The sequence below is a fragment of the Telopea speciosissima genome, chromosome 1, assembly GCF_018873765.1.
Source record: "Telopea speciosissima isolate NSW1024214 ecotype Mountain lineage chromosome 1, Tspe_v1, whole genome shotgun sequence".
Classification (NCBI taxonomy): Eukaryota; Viridiplantae; Streptophyta; class Magnoliopsida; order Proteales; family Proteaceae; genus Telopea; species Telopea speciosissima.
In genome coordinates, this window is record NC_057916.1 from 13444821 (window position 1) to 13458427 (window position 13607).

A 13607-nucleotide genomic window follows, 5' to 3' on the forward strand; every position below is an offset into this window, starting at 1 on the left:
GAGTTTTTATGAGAGCGATCTACGCTTCTCGGTAGTCCGATCACCGATGGGCTGAGTTGAGACGGATTTTGGTTTTCTTCGGTTATCAAAGAGACGATCGGGAGTTTCCTTTAACTCTAGAGCTTTGATTATAGGTTTGGTATTGGGTTGTGGAGTTGTGGAGTCGTGGAGTAAGTAGGCTGTAAGGCGCTGTTTTGGAAGAGCATCGACCATGTCTTCGGTGCTCGGGGAATTCCTTCTTGGGCGTGCTATGATGGTTCCTTCGGCGACCTCGTATCATATTGGTTCTTGCTCTCATCGTCTGAAACATCTTGAAAAGTGGAATAGGCGTGGTAATTTGAGTTGATATTCGGCCTAAGAATGCATCTGTTGTTATTCTAGGGCTTCTTGTTCTCCATCTTCTACTGCTTCTTGTTCGTCTTTTCCGTTTCCTGATCTGAACTTTGTAAAGGAACCAGAGTTATAGACGTTATAAATTGAAGTATCTCACTCCATTCTTCTTTTCTTGTTTGGGTCGACGTGGTGGAGGAAGTTGGTCGCGATCGTTGTCTTTTCTGTTATTTGATTGCATCAGGTCCTTCTTTAGGAGCTCTTGGTACTTGATTCTTATCCAGTATTTGATATCATCTGGGTCGTGGGCTTGTCGTTATACTTCTGTGTATACTCTCCCAAGTTTCAATTCTTCTCTCCTCAATACAAGCTTGCGTGATTTGGTAAGTCCCCCCTCCTCTGTCCTTTCTGCGGCAATTAGAGCCGCTTAGCACTTAGCAGGTTGTTTGGGCTTAGCCATGTTAAATGAACGATTACTGGTATCAAATTTTTGGACTTGCGAGGCATTGTTGTAACATTCGTTTTTCTTGGGTGACTCAGCCAACGATTTGTCGAATTTTCAGGCTTGTCTTGCGTGAATATCCTAGCTTAATTGGGCGAAATGCACTTATTCGATTATTTCTTCGTCGTCTTTTTTTTTTTTTTTTTTTTTTAAAATAAATCCTTGTCGAAGTGGTGACACTCTCGGGAATAATTTTTCCTCTTTCCTTACATATAGAACAGCAGATTTACATTTTATTTAAGTGGTAACATTTCGGGTCATGTATGCGTGAAAATGACATGATTCGTTATAGTTTAGTCCATTTTATTGCCGTCATAAAATTTTGGTTTCCTTCTGTCATAATTTGCAAACCTACGTCTCTGGTTTGAGGTTGTAGTAGGGATTCTATTGTCTTGGTTGCACTAGTGTTCTCATTCTGTCTCACTTCTTAATGTGTAGTCTAATTTTGAATTTTTTGATGTATGGATGACCACGAAGTTCTTATTTTTATGTATTTGTTTAGTTTTCTTCTAGCTAGTGTTTTCTTTTGAGAGTGACACATTTACAGATGCGGCTTGAGAATTATGGTGCGTTAAATTCTTTGTTAAATTGAATTATGGGAGGCAACGGAAGCTATGGTAAATAAATCAAACAGAAAGCATGGGTCATGATTTGAGTAGACTGAATTTATAAACAGGGTGAAGGGTTTCTCTGTTGTGGCATTGTTTGTCTAGACATCGCCTGCAGTTGTAGCACAGGCATATTTATGGAGATATGCATGGAAGATTATACAAATGTTTCTGCCATTCATCTTCTTCAACATTTTTGTACCTACATGATTTGGGAATTTCGTTTTGAGTTTATGCCCTTAGGTTGCATGTGACATATTATCTGCTTGAGGTTCTTAACAGGGGCTCTCTTGTCGTCTATATGTGTAGTATGAAGTCTTATGGCTTGGATGCATTCGACATTTTGATGTGGCAATTAATGCATACAGTTAGTTTATTATTACACGTTATATGTCAGTGTACTTGCAAGAAACTTACTACTTTTCCCCTGATACAAGTGTTATAGCTGTTGTCTTTCCAGGACGCAATATCATCAACATCAATGGATTTGTCTGGTACTTGTGGTGTCTCTGAACTGGAGTGTATTAATATTCATGGCTTAAAGCAGTCAGATGTAAATCATAAGCAAAATGTTTCCACCGATGGAGATGACTCTGTGGCAGATCTTGGTGATGCACTTGCTGGGATCTTACATATTCAAGATGTTCATGAATCATTGCCAGGACAATTGGAATCATTAAACAGGGATGAAACATGTCATCCAGAGGCTAAAATGTGTAGAGAATGGATAGTTGAACTGGCTGAATCTGTGACTGGGTCAATTCAGAAAGGCTTGACAAAGTCTGCAACATTTCCATGCTCTAAGAAGGATACATCAGTTGATGAGAAAACAGAGATTCCTGGTATTGGGTCTCATGGACAGAGCTCTTCTGACTCGAGGCCAGCCTGCATGAGATCCATATCTCTACCAGTAAGTTGTCTATTCTCTTTTCCATTAATCTACTTTGTGTACCCAGTAGCTGTCATACTGGCAGAAAAATCTGCTCGATTTTCTATACTAAAAAAAATCTTAGGTAACAAGGTCATGAGCATGGAATGTATGAACAACACCGGCTGTTAAAATTTATAGAGTTTAAAGGCTTAATATAGAGGAGAGGATTACAGGTGTTTGATAAAGCCGTATACATGGACATGTATGCTGGATTTTGGAAAGTGAAGGTCCTTATCTTCAAATTTGTGAAGATGTCCTGGCAAATTTTTTTTCTAATTTTTCATTAATATGTATTTTCTTTAACAATTTTTAAGTTGTGAAAATTTCACGAACCTCCTAAATAGAACATAATCTGTTAATTTAATGACTAATTGTGATTCATTATGACCTGCTGCAGAATGATTTTGTTATTCTCCCTGAACCATATTGCGACAAGTGACAAACTGGGATTTGGAACTTATCCATCTTTCTAGAGTTTTTAATTTTGTTGGCTTACATGTGTTAGGATTATGGGTTCTACACTTCTACCTTGAATCTGTGATTTGTTGCTCTAAAGATGTTGACTAAGATGCGCGGCATTAGGGGTCATGGAATAATTACCTAGTTTAATTGGAGGAAATTATGAACTATTGTTTGCTACCGTAGCTCAATTATTGTGAGATGGGGGAAAAAAATTATGAAACTATTGTTTAAAAATCACCCCCCAAAGCCCCAAAACAAAACAAAAAAGGTTCTTGATGATATGGTTTCCCTGCAGACTCTTTCGAAGCTTGTGTCTGCCATGAAAGGTGGCCGTGAGAAGCAGGGAGCACCTCTGAGGAAGCTTGACGGTGACATGGGGGCTCCCCCTTCCCATGTTGATCCAATTCACAATCTAATTTTAGGTTCTTTATGATGCCCAGATTCCCTAATTGTGAAAGCTATAGCAATGATATTCTAAATGTTAGTATCAGATAGACCATCACAAGTTTGGTTAGGCTGGAGAAGTGCTCCTGTTTAAGAGATACAGGTGGACATTGATGTTCTGGACTGATCTGGTTACACTAATCTGATCCTGTTAGTTTTCTTTTCGTCTCTGTTGTGGATTTTTTTGTGCTACTTTGTTTTGGATTTTAATTGATTATTATTGTCGATTATGATATAGTAAAAGTAGCTATTTATCACACACAAACCCCCCCCCCTCCCCCTCCCCCTCCCCCTCGAAAGAAAAATCAAAATTCCTGACGATATAGCTCTCCCTGCAGACTCCTGCAAACCTTGTGTCTGCCATGAAAGGTAGTCGTGCGAATCAAGGAGCACGTCTGAGGAAGCTGACGGTGACATGGGCTCCTGATGTCTATGATCCACCAACTACTTCGCTATCACACACAGTGAAAAGCTACAACCATCAACGCTCAAGGACCACCAAGAAGAATGGCAAGCACAAACACAAAGGCAAATCTTCACGAGGGAGCACAAGTGACAAAAAGCAATACAGAAGAAGTGTTTCCAACTCAGACCTGCGTTCAAAATCGATGGCCAGCAGCGATAGGGTGCTTTTTGGTGATTTTAATCAGTCCAATGTGGAGCGTGTGGACTTTGTCGCTGGCCAAGATTCCAATTGTGGTAGCAGCTTCCTGAGGACGTCGCTGACGAAGGTGCATATGTCAGTGGCGGAGGCTACGTAAGAGGTGGATGGATTACCTCCGATGGTCTCAACATGGTCCCTTTTGTTACATGGCAAGTTCTTGTTCCAAGAGGATAAGTAGCTTTGTGAGGCTTTTATTAATTAATTTGTGAGGTTTTTGACAGAGTGCCATTGGGTTGCAATGTGCAGGGTTGATTTATGAAAACGTATTGGTTGTTTTTGTGCTTTCTATACGTAGTAATGGTGTTGGGTCCTGAACTTCGTATTTGGAAACCTTTGATGTGCATAAAATCATGGATTGTGTACTTTTACTTTATTTATTAGAAAATATTGTAATTATATTTTTCAAAAGCTAAAAATATTATTGTAGCCAGGGTAGCGTGGTCATTTCATATGAAGATAAAGATACACTGTACACTATCGTACTATTCATATATATGGGATAGGGGTGTAGGGGTCCTCTACTGCTGAGCTGCCAGTATTGCTGTCTGCCCCCCCCCCCACACACAGCAAGGCATGAAAAGACCTCCTTACCCGTGGTCTTTACTGACTTGTTGTGTGTAGGGCACACAGTAGTAAAGACAGTTCGGAAGTAGAGGATCCAGATCCGAAATAACTCGAGAGACAGGGTGTTAGCATATGGCATACAGGTAGTATACCCCACCTTTTCTCTCTATATATAAAGAAGTAAAGATAGGCACAAGTGTGCTAATGTATCCTATCATACACTCCTACTAGCCCTGAGAATCTGGAGGATCGAATCTTGGCTATGCATTTTGGTATTTTAAGTACGAACAGAGTGTAGATAGGAAAAATCGTGAAAATGGATGGTACAGATTTGTGAAAATGTGAGAGAGGTGGTTTTATTTCATACACAGAAAAAGTCATTTTTTTGTACTGAATAAAAACCGAAACAATATCATACTGAGTAGTTATTGAAAATACAATACATATTTGATATCTACTTTCTGGTTTGGAGGACAAGGATCTATGTGGCCAACCTCTCGTAAGAGGATGTTCCTAGGATGCTACTTTAACTATTGCTTAGATTTTTTCTTCTAGTAATTTTATTTTATTTATTTATCATTATTATTATTATAAACCTTTTTTTTATTTCTACCGTTCTTATTTCTATTCCTGTCATGGCCTCTTCAGATCTATATAGCCAACCCATTTAGTTGCGATAAAATTATGATGATTGTTATTTCGGGCTACTATACCACATCAAAACCATATCAAATTACCACTGCCATACCAATTACCGATTGACACCCTTATAGGCTTATACAGGATAAATTATAATAAAAAAAAAATCATTATGGACATGTGCAACAGATGCCCCGTTGAATACTCCAACTGAGAGGAACAATAAAATTTAGAAAAATTTCTAATGTTTGTTTCCATAACATTTATGAACTAATGGAAAATTTTACATTTACTCAAGTAAAAATTTACGTGTTGAAAAGAACTTGGGGTATTCCCCAAAATGCATGCCCCATCTGATCTATCATGTAACAGATATTTGGATCAACTAAATAAATACACCAAGGTGGGGCTTCAAAAAATTTACCCATAATCTACCAAAAAATAATAATTAATTTGCCAAAGAACACCTCCACCTTTATTACATATAGTTATCCAACAGGAAAATTTTTCTTTCAAGCAAATTGATTATTCAGTACTCTTTAACTGATGAATATTTCTACCAAAAAAAAACTGATGAATATAGATACCCTAGTATAGGCTCTACTTTAACTTTGGTAGGCTATCTTCACCACATGGCTCATCATGTATAGAATTTTCCCTAACAATATTTTCAAGGCTAAATTTTTTATTTCAAATGATTCTCTTGACACTTCCATAAAATTTGGGGACGAAAACCATATGTAGTTGTCTCTAAAAAAAGAGGAAAAATCTTTTTCTGTTCATCCATGTGTTTGTGAAAAAATTACATAAAATAATTTACTAATGTTAACGCAACCATTTTTTTTCCACTGCAAAACTATATATCTGCACCTGGGTCTGTAGTTGCTTTAAGAAAAGAGGTAGTGGCAACTCCAACCGGTAAGAGCTCTAATTTTTGTTCTCCCAAAGAAGAGCAACAAAGACAAGAAAGAAGAACCTGATTCATTTTCATGTCGTGTACTCAGCATTTATTTTGACATAATCGTAGCTTAAATCACAGCCCCATGCTTTCCCACTACCCTGCTCCTTCCCTGTCAGCAGAAAAACAATAAGTACGCAAGGACATCAAACATAGAACATGGCTGGAAATATTTTCCAGGAAGTACACTGTCCCATAGTATGAACCATTTTTTTGGGCTATTTTTGTAACAGTACTGAATCTGCAGGATCCTCCCAGCAACCAGGGATCCTAGTCCAAATCGCCCAATCCGGTTAGTCTGATCCTTTCCCGAATATTTGGAGCCATGGCTCCAAGGAAGAGAGTAAGGCATAAATGTTTGATAAGAAAAGTATCTGTCATTTAAAACAAGAAATAAATATGCCGAAGACCTCTGAGTCTGACACATCACAAAGATGCACCAACAATGTAATTTTTGACGTTAGAAACTAAACAGTTCCCAATGTGTTTTCTATTAAGTGATCTTAACTGCATGTGTATATGAGTCTTCAAAGCTTACCGACAGTTATGAGAATTTCAATTGTACCATGGGTTTCACCAGCCTTCCTGAGATAAGCACTAGCTGCAGCCCTGAAAAAGCCTCAATATATTAAGAAACAGAAATGGGATAGCATGGATGTGGTGTGTAGAAAAGAGAAAAAAAGCAGTTGAGTTTCTCCTGCACTCAGATATGGTTGGTCAAATGGCAACCAAAAGAATATCACAAAAGAATGTGTCAACTCAAGTTACTCAACTGGCTTTCGTACTAGATGTCCTCACCCAAATGGGATTGGAGATTGATTATGTCAAAAATCAAGTGATTTTTGTATTCACATGATAAATCAAAGATCAAGTGGTTTATCATTACAGTGGTTATGAACATGGGAAAGTGACGGTGCACATGCCCACCCAAGAACAAATGCCAATTTACAACTGCGACATGGCACCTTCCCCATAAACCAAAAGTTGGTGCACAATACAGAATTTTTTACGGTTAGTTTTCAAGCCAAACAGAATTTATTATTTTGCATAATAGAGCTTTAAAAAACGATTGAAAATAAAGAACGAGATGGCTGAAATTACAAAACCAAAATCAGAATGAGGAAGAAAGAGAAATCATGATGTAAGTCCATTATTCTTTGCACTGCTCGTCCGATCTCATCTACTTTCAAATTCGTGTAGAAGTTGGTAATTCTACTTTCTAATAGAGCCGTGAGTTCCGCAGCTCTGAGAGAGAATTCTATAATTCACAAATTGGATATTTTCAAGGGAGAAATCCGCTTTACTAATTGACTAAGAAAACGAACTTTTCAGACGTCCAGTACAAGGTGAGTCCATATGATTGAGTTGGACCATCAAATTGGACATATGACCAATCTAAAAGTTCAGCCTAGGCACATCATCCCTCCACGAGACCTAAAACCAGGTGACAATGTGACACGTAGGAGAGTCCACGATTACAAAAGTAGTTCAACTATGACCTTACTTCCCAAAATATTCCTTGCGTCTTGTGTGTGCACAAAATATGTTGATTGGGATATTTACGGAAGCAATGAATTTTTTAGACGAAGCATCACTAGAGACTGGACTCTTAAACAACACCAAAAGGAGTTACTTGCTGTCAATATATTATTTTGAGGTATTCCTCATGGTCTGGTATCTTTCTTGTGGCTGACATCACCCAGTGCCAGTACATTTGTAATTGAGTGACATGGTGAAAAGCTTGTCAAAATGACATAAATTTGCCTTCTACATGGTAAGTCAAACCCGATACCACCTTGGAAGTCATGCGTAAATCTAAAATGGTCTTTTTTCTGTCCAAAGGGTTGACACAACCTCCTAAAGAGGCTGGCTTTAACTGACTTGGGATCTTGCATTTAATGGTTAGCTCATCTGTCAATTTTGGGAGACAGATTAATAGGATTTCATGAAATATCTTAGTAAAGTAGCAAAATTTGACCTGTTTAGATCTGATTTCCTACATGAACCCTCTCGGGAGAAACCTGTCCAGAACTTTGGTCTTGAGAGAACATATGCCCAAGGCTCACCTGTCAAATGGAAGTGGCTGCCCGCCATCCATGAGCAGAATATCTCCAAGTGAAATTCGAATCTCCTTTGGATTTACAGTAGTCCCTGCTTGATGATAGCCCTGGCCAATAGCACAAGCAATCCGTCCCCAGTTTGGATCTCTGCCATATACAGCAGCCTGAAGAGGATATTTGAAAAGAGTAATTACACTGCAACGACATAAAACGCACAACAAAGATGCTATACATTTAAGAGCTCATGCCTTGACAAGTGAAGAGGATGCCACTGAGCGAGCTATCTTCGCTGCTTCAGCCTCACTAGTGGCACCAGTAACAGTGACCTGCACATTTTTCACAGAATTACTTTAAAATATTACACATCTTCCTGGGATCAAATATGATAATCTTAGGTTCTATATCCTTTCTGAACCTAACATTGTTTCATGAATGTTGTCCATCTACATCCCTAGCTGGACAAAGCAATTAGTGGACCATCTCAACTAGATGAAAATGGTAGAACTTACAAAAGTTCGGTTAGCAGGTAGGCATAAGCTGTTCCTAAATCCCTAACTGTGACTTATACAAGGTGATCTACTGATTTGAGCTTGTTGGAATTGAGGAACTGAGAGGCTACATGATCTATGATGGTAAGATTTAATTCACTTCAGATGGTGGACATCCTAAATAGCATGTGGAAGAGAAGTCCCCTACAACAATAAGACCAACTCCTCCCATAGAAAGAAAAGCTTAAAAGATGCAAATAATTTCTTCCATGTAGACTTCAATATGTCTTCCACTATTTCTTAAAACTACTCCCAAAAATATGATGTGACATAGACATTTAATAAAGGAATGTCTAAAGCACAATTAGAAGTTTTCATCATTATACAAAACCTCGATTAGGCATGTAGCTCCTTCTCCATCCCATGCTATTGATTTTGCAAGACCCTGCATTACCTGCAAAAAGGAATATTGATTTAAATAAGTATGTATGATTAGCTTCAGGGAGTGATCAGAATCATTGTCATTATCATCACTTTACCAACTAGATGCGTTTAGCTACATGAATCCTATTGCCAATGTATCTAAAAAAGAACCAAATCCTACAGAAATCTTTCGAATGTTTCCAATTTGAAGTTAATCCTTGAAATAACAGCCAAGTCAAAACAGAGACATACTACTCACAAAAAAAGAAGCTGTAATGTTAGTTCTCCCTGCTTTCTTTGGGTTATGAAGAATGAAGAAAAGAAGAATTATTCGTAAAATAAATCATGTAAAATGTGTAGCTTTTGTAGGAAGACAAAAATTGAGAGGATGTAAGACACCATTCAGATTCCGCCCCCCCTCGGAAGAAGGGTAATTTATTTGCATAGAACTATGCTGCAGAAGGAGTTGCAGGAGAAACAGAACTCACTGCATCAAGGCATGCTTGAAGTTGTTTTGCCTCATGACTCTCCAAAGAAGAAATTCTGCTTGATCCTGATACTCCGCTAGCCAAAGCTATAACAGTATCATTGGTACTAGTGTCTCCATCTACCTGCAGCAACTCCATACCCGAACCAGGTTTAGGCCAGAACCAAAGCTATAAACCTGTAACATCTTAATTACTCAGAAGAAGTCAAATGCGGAAGATAACTACAAGCATGGCCTTCCTCATCAATGCTGAAATGCATATTTAGCCACTAGCCAAATGATCAATGTGCATTTACATAGAGTATGGAAGGAATTAAAAAATGACCAACAACTAACCATTTACATTCATATTCTTGATTATAGCTGAATATGTATGTAACAGTATAAAGATTTAATAACCAGAAACTAGAAAGATAGGGAGAAGAGAATGGAGAGAAAGAATTCGGGAAAACTGTACGGTGGAGAGTATAATCTCACACCGTACCAACAACTTTATTTATAAGGAAAAAGTAATAACAATTACAATACGAATGAAAGACATGAGTAGGACTACTCCTAAAGTCTAAACACAGTAGACACCTAGTTTCTATAGGAAACTGAAACATAGCATCAATAGGACAGAACAACTATAAAAATTAAAACCTAAAATAGACTATCACCTCACAGTGTAACTCCCATGGACCTCCACACGGTATACAATACTCTTAACAATGTATATTACATATGCATATCTCTGATGTATCTGAATGAGACCCTATATTGAGCTATGACTGCAAGTCAAATGCAATTCTCCAGTGTAACCACTTCCAATCAAATATCCAAGTGATGCCAATAAATCACATAAATGGGCTTATTTATTAGAAATAATCTTTGAGTTGGGTTATATACGTGTTAGGCCTTTGGTCAAATGGGTTTTCATTATAATAAACCACTTTAATGAGCCTAAATCATGGGTAGGAGGTATGAATACGGGATTATTTATTAGTTTAGTTCGAGTGTTTTATTTCATTAAGTAATTGTTATTTCCTTGGTTATTAAGGAATAAGGATAGCGTCTTGCATAAATAGAATTCCTCTTCCTGCGTTGGATAGAGTTTTAATCATGTGGGAAACCTATTCTAAGTAATTAAGATAGAGCTTTTAGTCAGATCCCTTCAGCAGATTTGGAATTCCATTCTCTTTGATGTCAGATCAAAGCAAGCTAGGACTCCTTCCCGGTACGCTGATACCCCTAGAAATAGGCTATTGTAGATTCTTGGGGTCTTTCCCCTTCTATTTTACAAACCCATGCCTCCCCCAGTACTGGCTGGGCTTTGCAAGTTGTGTTGTTTGTTCCTCTCCCCCCCCCCCCCTCTTCTTGGGGAGTCCCTGTATTTCTCTTCTTTTGGTAATGAATTTTTTATTCAACCCAAAAAAAAAAAAGAGTTTTAGTTATGAGGGACCTCCATTATTATTATGGATAGAGTTTCCTATTTCTTTCTTTCCTATTGTAAGTACACTTATAGTTTCTATTTAAAAGGATGTAAGGCCATAGAGCCCTCCCTCCATAGATTTGATGAATAAAGAGATGGTTTTTGCTGTTCATTCTATGTGATTCAGATTCTGGTTGTGTGACTCAAGCATCCTATTGGTGAAACTCCTATACCGCTGGTGGGATTCCAGCAAGGCCAGGTGGAAATTCTGGTCATACCTTCTCTTCTTAAACTTTGTTTCCCATTGATAAATTCTGCAACTCAGGTAGGTCAGTTCTTACTTCTGCATATTCTATAATTTTGGAAAATCTCAGTTTCTTACCCGTTGTTTCTGCTATTTCAATTCTAATTCATCAGGATGCTACTCTGAAACTTTCTATGGTCTTAAATTTTTAATCTGACATCAGATCATCAGGTCCCTATTGCTACTAGGATTGTTGGTTATTTCAGATTTGTTCCCAGATATTCAGTTTCCATCAATAGATTACGTTTGCATCATATCTCAGATTTTTGTTCAGCTTCTACTCTAAACTCTCCCAACTGTTGTTACTTAATCTGAGTAAGTATGCTTTCTGGTCTCAAACCACCCCAGTTACTGATATTGATTCATGGTTTGAGAAGTTATATTCCAAGTAGGAATTTTCTGTAACTTTGAATCAGGACCATTGGATGGTCTTCAAATTTTAATATTGTGTTTAGAGTGCTTGACCAGTTTTTAGACCATATCTGATTCTTTGATTTCAAGCTACTTGTTAAAATATGTAATTAGGTGTTATTATACCTGATAGGGGTATATTTGATATTTTTTTTTCTTTTCTCCTCCTAGCCGATCTATTTAGTATTCCTAATTAGAATCGGCTAGGGGATCTTTCCTAGTTCTACTCTGATTATTGTAATTCTTCTTAATATAAATAAAAGGGCTTGGTGATCTCTAAGAATCACTCAAGCATTCAGTTCTACAGGGCTTCTAACATGGTATTAGAGCTAAATCTAATCTAAGAAGAAGTTCTCAAGGTTTTTTCTGTTTTTTTTTCTCTTTCCCCCTCCCACGGTTTCTGGTTTCTCCCTTCTCCACCACTCTCGGCTCCTCTCTCTCACTTAGGGCAGCACCTATGAGGTGATCTAATGAAGATTTAGATGCTGCCCTCAAATTCACCTCATTGAAGACTGAAGATTACTGGTGTGGGCTACTGCCGGCAGGTTCCCTCCACCATTGGAGATCGAGTTCTTCCCACAAAGCTGAAGATCGATTTCTGTTTTTTTCTAGAGATTGGTTCCTACTATTCTTGGTACACACCCCTTCTTGTTTGAAGACTGCAGTGTTGGATCAAGCCAAGACAGATTCAGCTCCTTGATTTTCTCTCCTAACAGTTTTTTGGCCTAATTTTTGCTAAAATTAGGGCTTCTTATTGGCTCATCAGAATCAGCTCATATTTTGAGGACTTGTTCTCCACTACAAGAGGGAAACTTGACCTCAGTTTCAGCCTAGTTTGACGGCTGGAATTTCTGCAAACTCAAAACCCAGTACTCTGCTCGATTCTAGTAACTGCCTTGCTAGGGTTTTTTATTTTCTCATCAGAAGTTGCTGATCTTTTGAAGACTTATTGTTCACTACCAGGGGAACTTTCGATCCAAATTTGAGCCTTTTCTAACGGCTAAATTTTTGGGAATTTCAAAACCCATCTGTTATACACTTTGGACATCATGTCAGATCTTACTTCAGCTGACTCAGATGGATCCACTCGTTCGGAGTACCTTCCTTTTGCTTCTCCCACTAAATTAGATGGGACTAATCACCTGATGTGATCTAAATCTACTTACCATTGCTGGCCGTGGTTACATAGGACACCTTACAGGCAGCCTCGTGAAACCTGTTGAAGAGGGGTCTGCACAGGATCGATGGTTGTCTCATGACTCTATGGTAATGTCAAATCTTCTCCACTCTATGCATTCTTCCATTGCACCTGGTTATCTTCTCCTAGACACTGCTGCTCAAATATGAAAAGCTGCCAAGGAAACCTATTCCCAAATAGGGAATGATGCACAGGTATATGAATTACGAAAGAAAATTCATGAGACTAAACATAATGAGTTGACTGTCTGTCAATATTATGCTGAACTTCGTAAGTGTTGGCAAGAACTTGATCATTACTCGGATTATCAGCCCACCTCTGCTACTGATATTGCTGCCTATAGAAAACATGTTGACAAGATCTGAGTTTATGACTTTTTGGCTGGTCTCAATGTTTAACATGATCCAATCAGAGTACAAATTCTCAGTAAGGGTCCCTTTCCTACACTGGAACAATCATATGTACTGGTTAACATTGAAGACCGACGTCGTTCAGCTATGCTCCATTCTGCCCCTACTAATCGATCAACTTTACAAACTGGGGCTAGTTTGAACTCTACTACTACTGACACATCCAAAGCTGAAAAAGCAGTTGTTAAATGTGAACATTGTGGCAAGTTGTGGCATACTAAGACCACCTGTTGGAAGATACATGGGAAGCCGGCTGATATTGAAGAACAAAGAAAAAAGAAAAAAGGGTAGTGGCAACAAGGGCCGTGGTCAA

General features: G+C 38.2%; 2 protein-coding genes across 3 annotated transcripts in view; one reads left to right on the forward strand and one right to left on the reverse strand.

Annotated features, from left to right (window-relative positions):
* LOC122648546 overlaps window positions 1-13607 on the forward strand; it is a 25783-nt gene continuing 12176 nt past the window's right edge. The window contains exons 1-5 of the mRNA XM_043841759.1: window positions 1-713; window positions 1886-2350; window positions 3129-3184; window positions 3672-4034; window positions 6891-6892. Coding sequence (XP_043697694.1) covers window positions 1922-2350; window positions 3129-3184; window positions 3672-4034; window positions 6891-6892 — 850 coding nt within the window. The 5' untranslated portion in view covers window positions 1-713; window positions 1886-1921. The remainder of the gene's footprint in view (window positions 714-1885; window positions 2351-3128; window positions 3185-3671; window positions 4035-6890; window positions 6893-13607) is intronic.
* The window catches only part of LOC122648545 (arginine biosynthesis bifunctional protein ArgJ, chloroplastic), a 26427-nt gene continuing 18904 nt past the window's right edge, over window positions 6085-13607 (reverse strand). For both annotated transcript variants that reach the window (XM_043841757.1, XM_043841758.1), the window contains exons 12-17: window positions 9562-9684; window positions 9042-9104; window positions 8411-8488; window positions 8169-8326; window positions 6641-6711; window positions 6085-6214 (exon numbers count right to left, since the gene is read on the reverse strand). In XM_043841757.1, coding sequence (XP_043697692.1) covers window positions 6132-6214; window positions 6641-6711; window positions 8169-8326; window positions 8411-8488; window positions 9042-9104; window positions 9562-9684 — 576 coding nt within the window. In that variant the 3' untranslated portion in view covers window positions 6085-6131. The remainder of the gene's footprint in view (window positions 6215-6640; window positions 6712-8168; window positions 8327-8410; window positions 8489-9041; window positions 9105-9561; window positions 9685-13607) is intronic.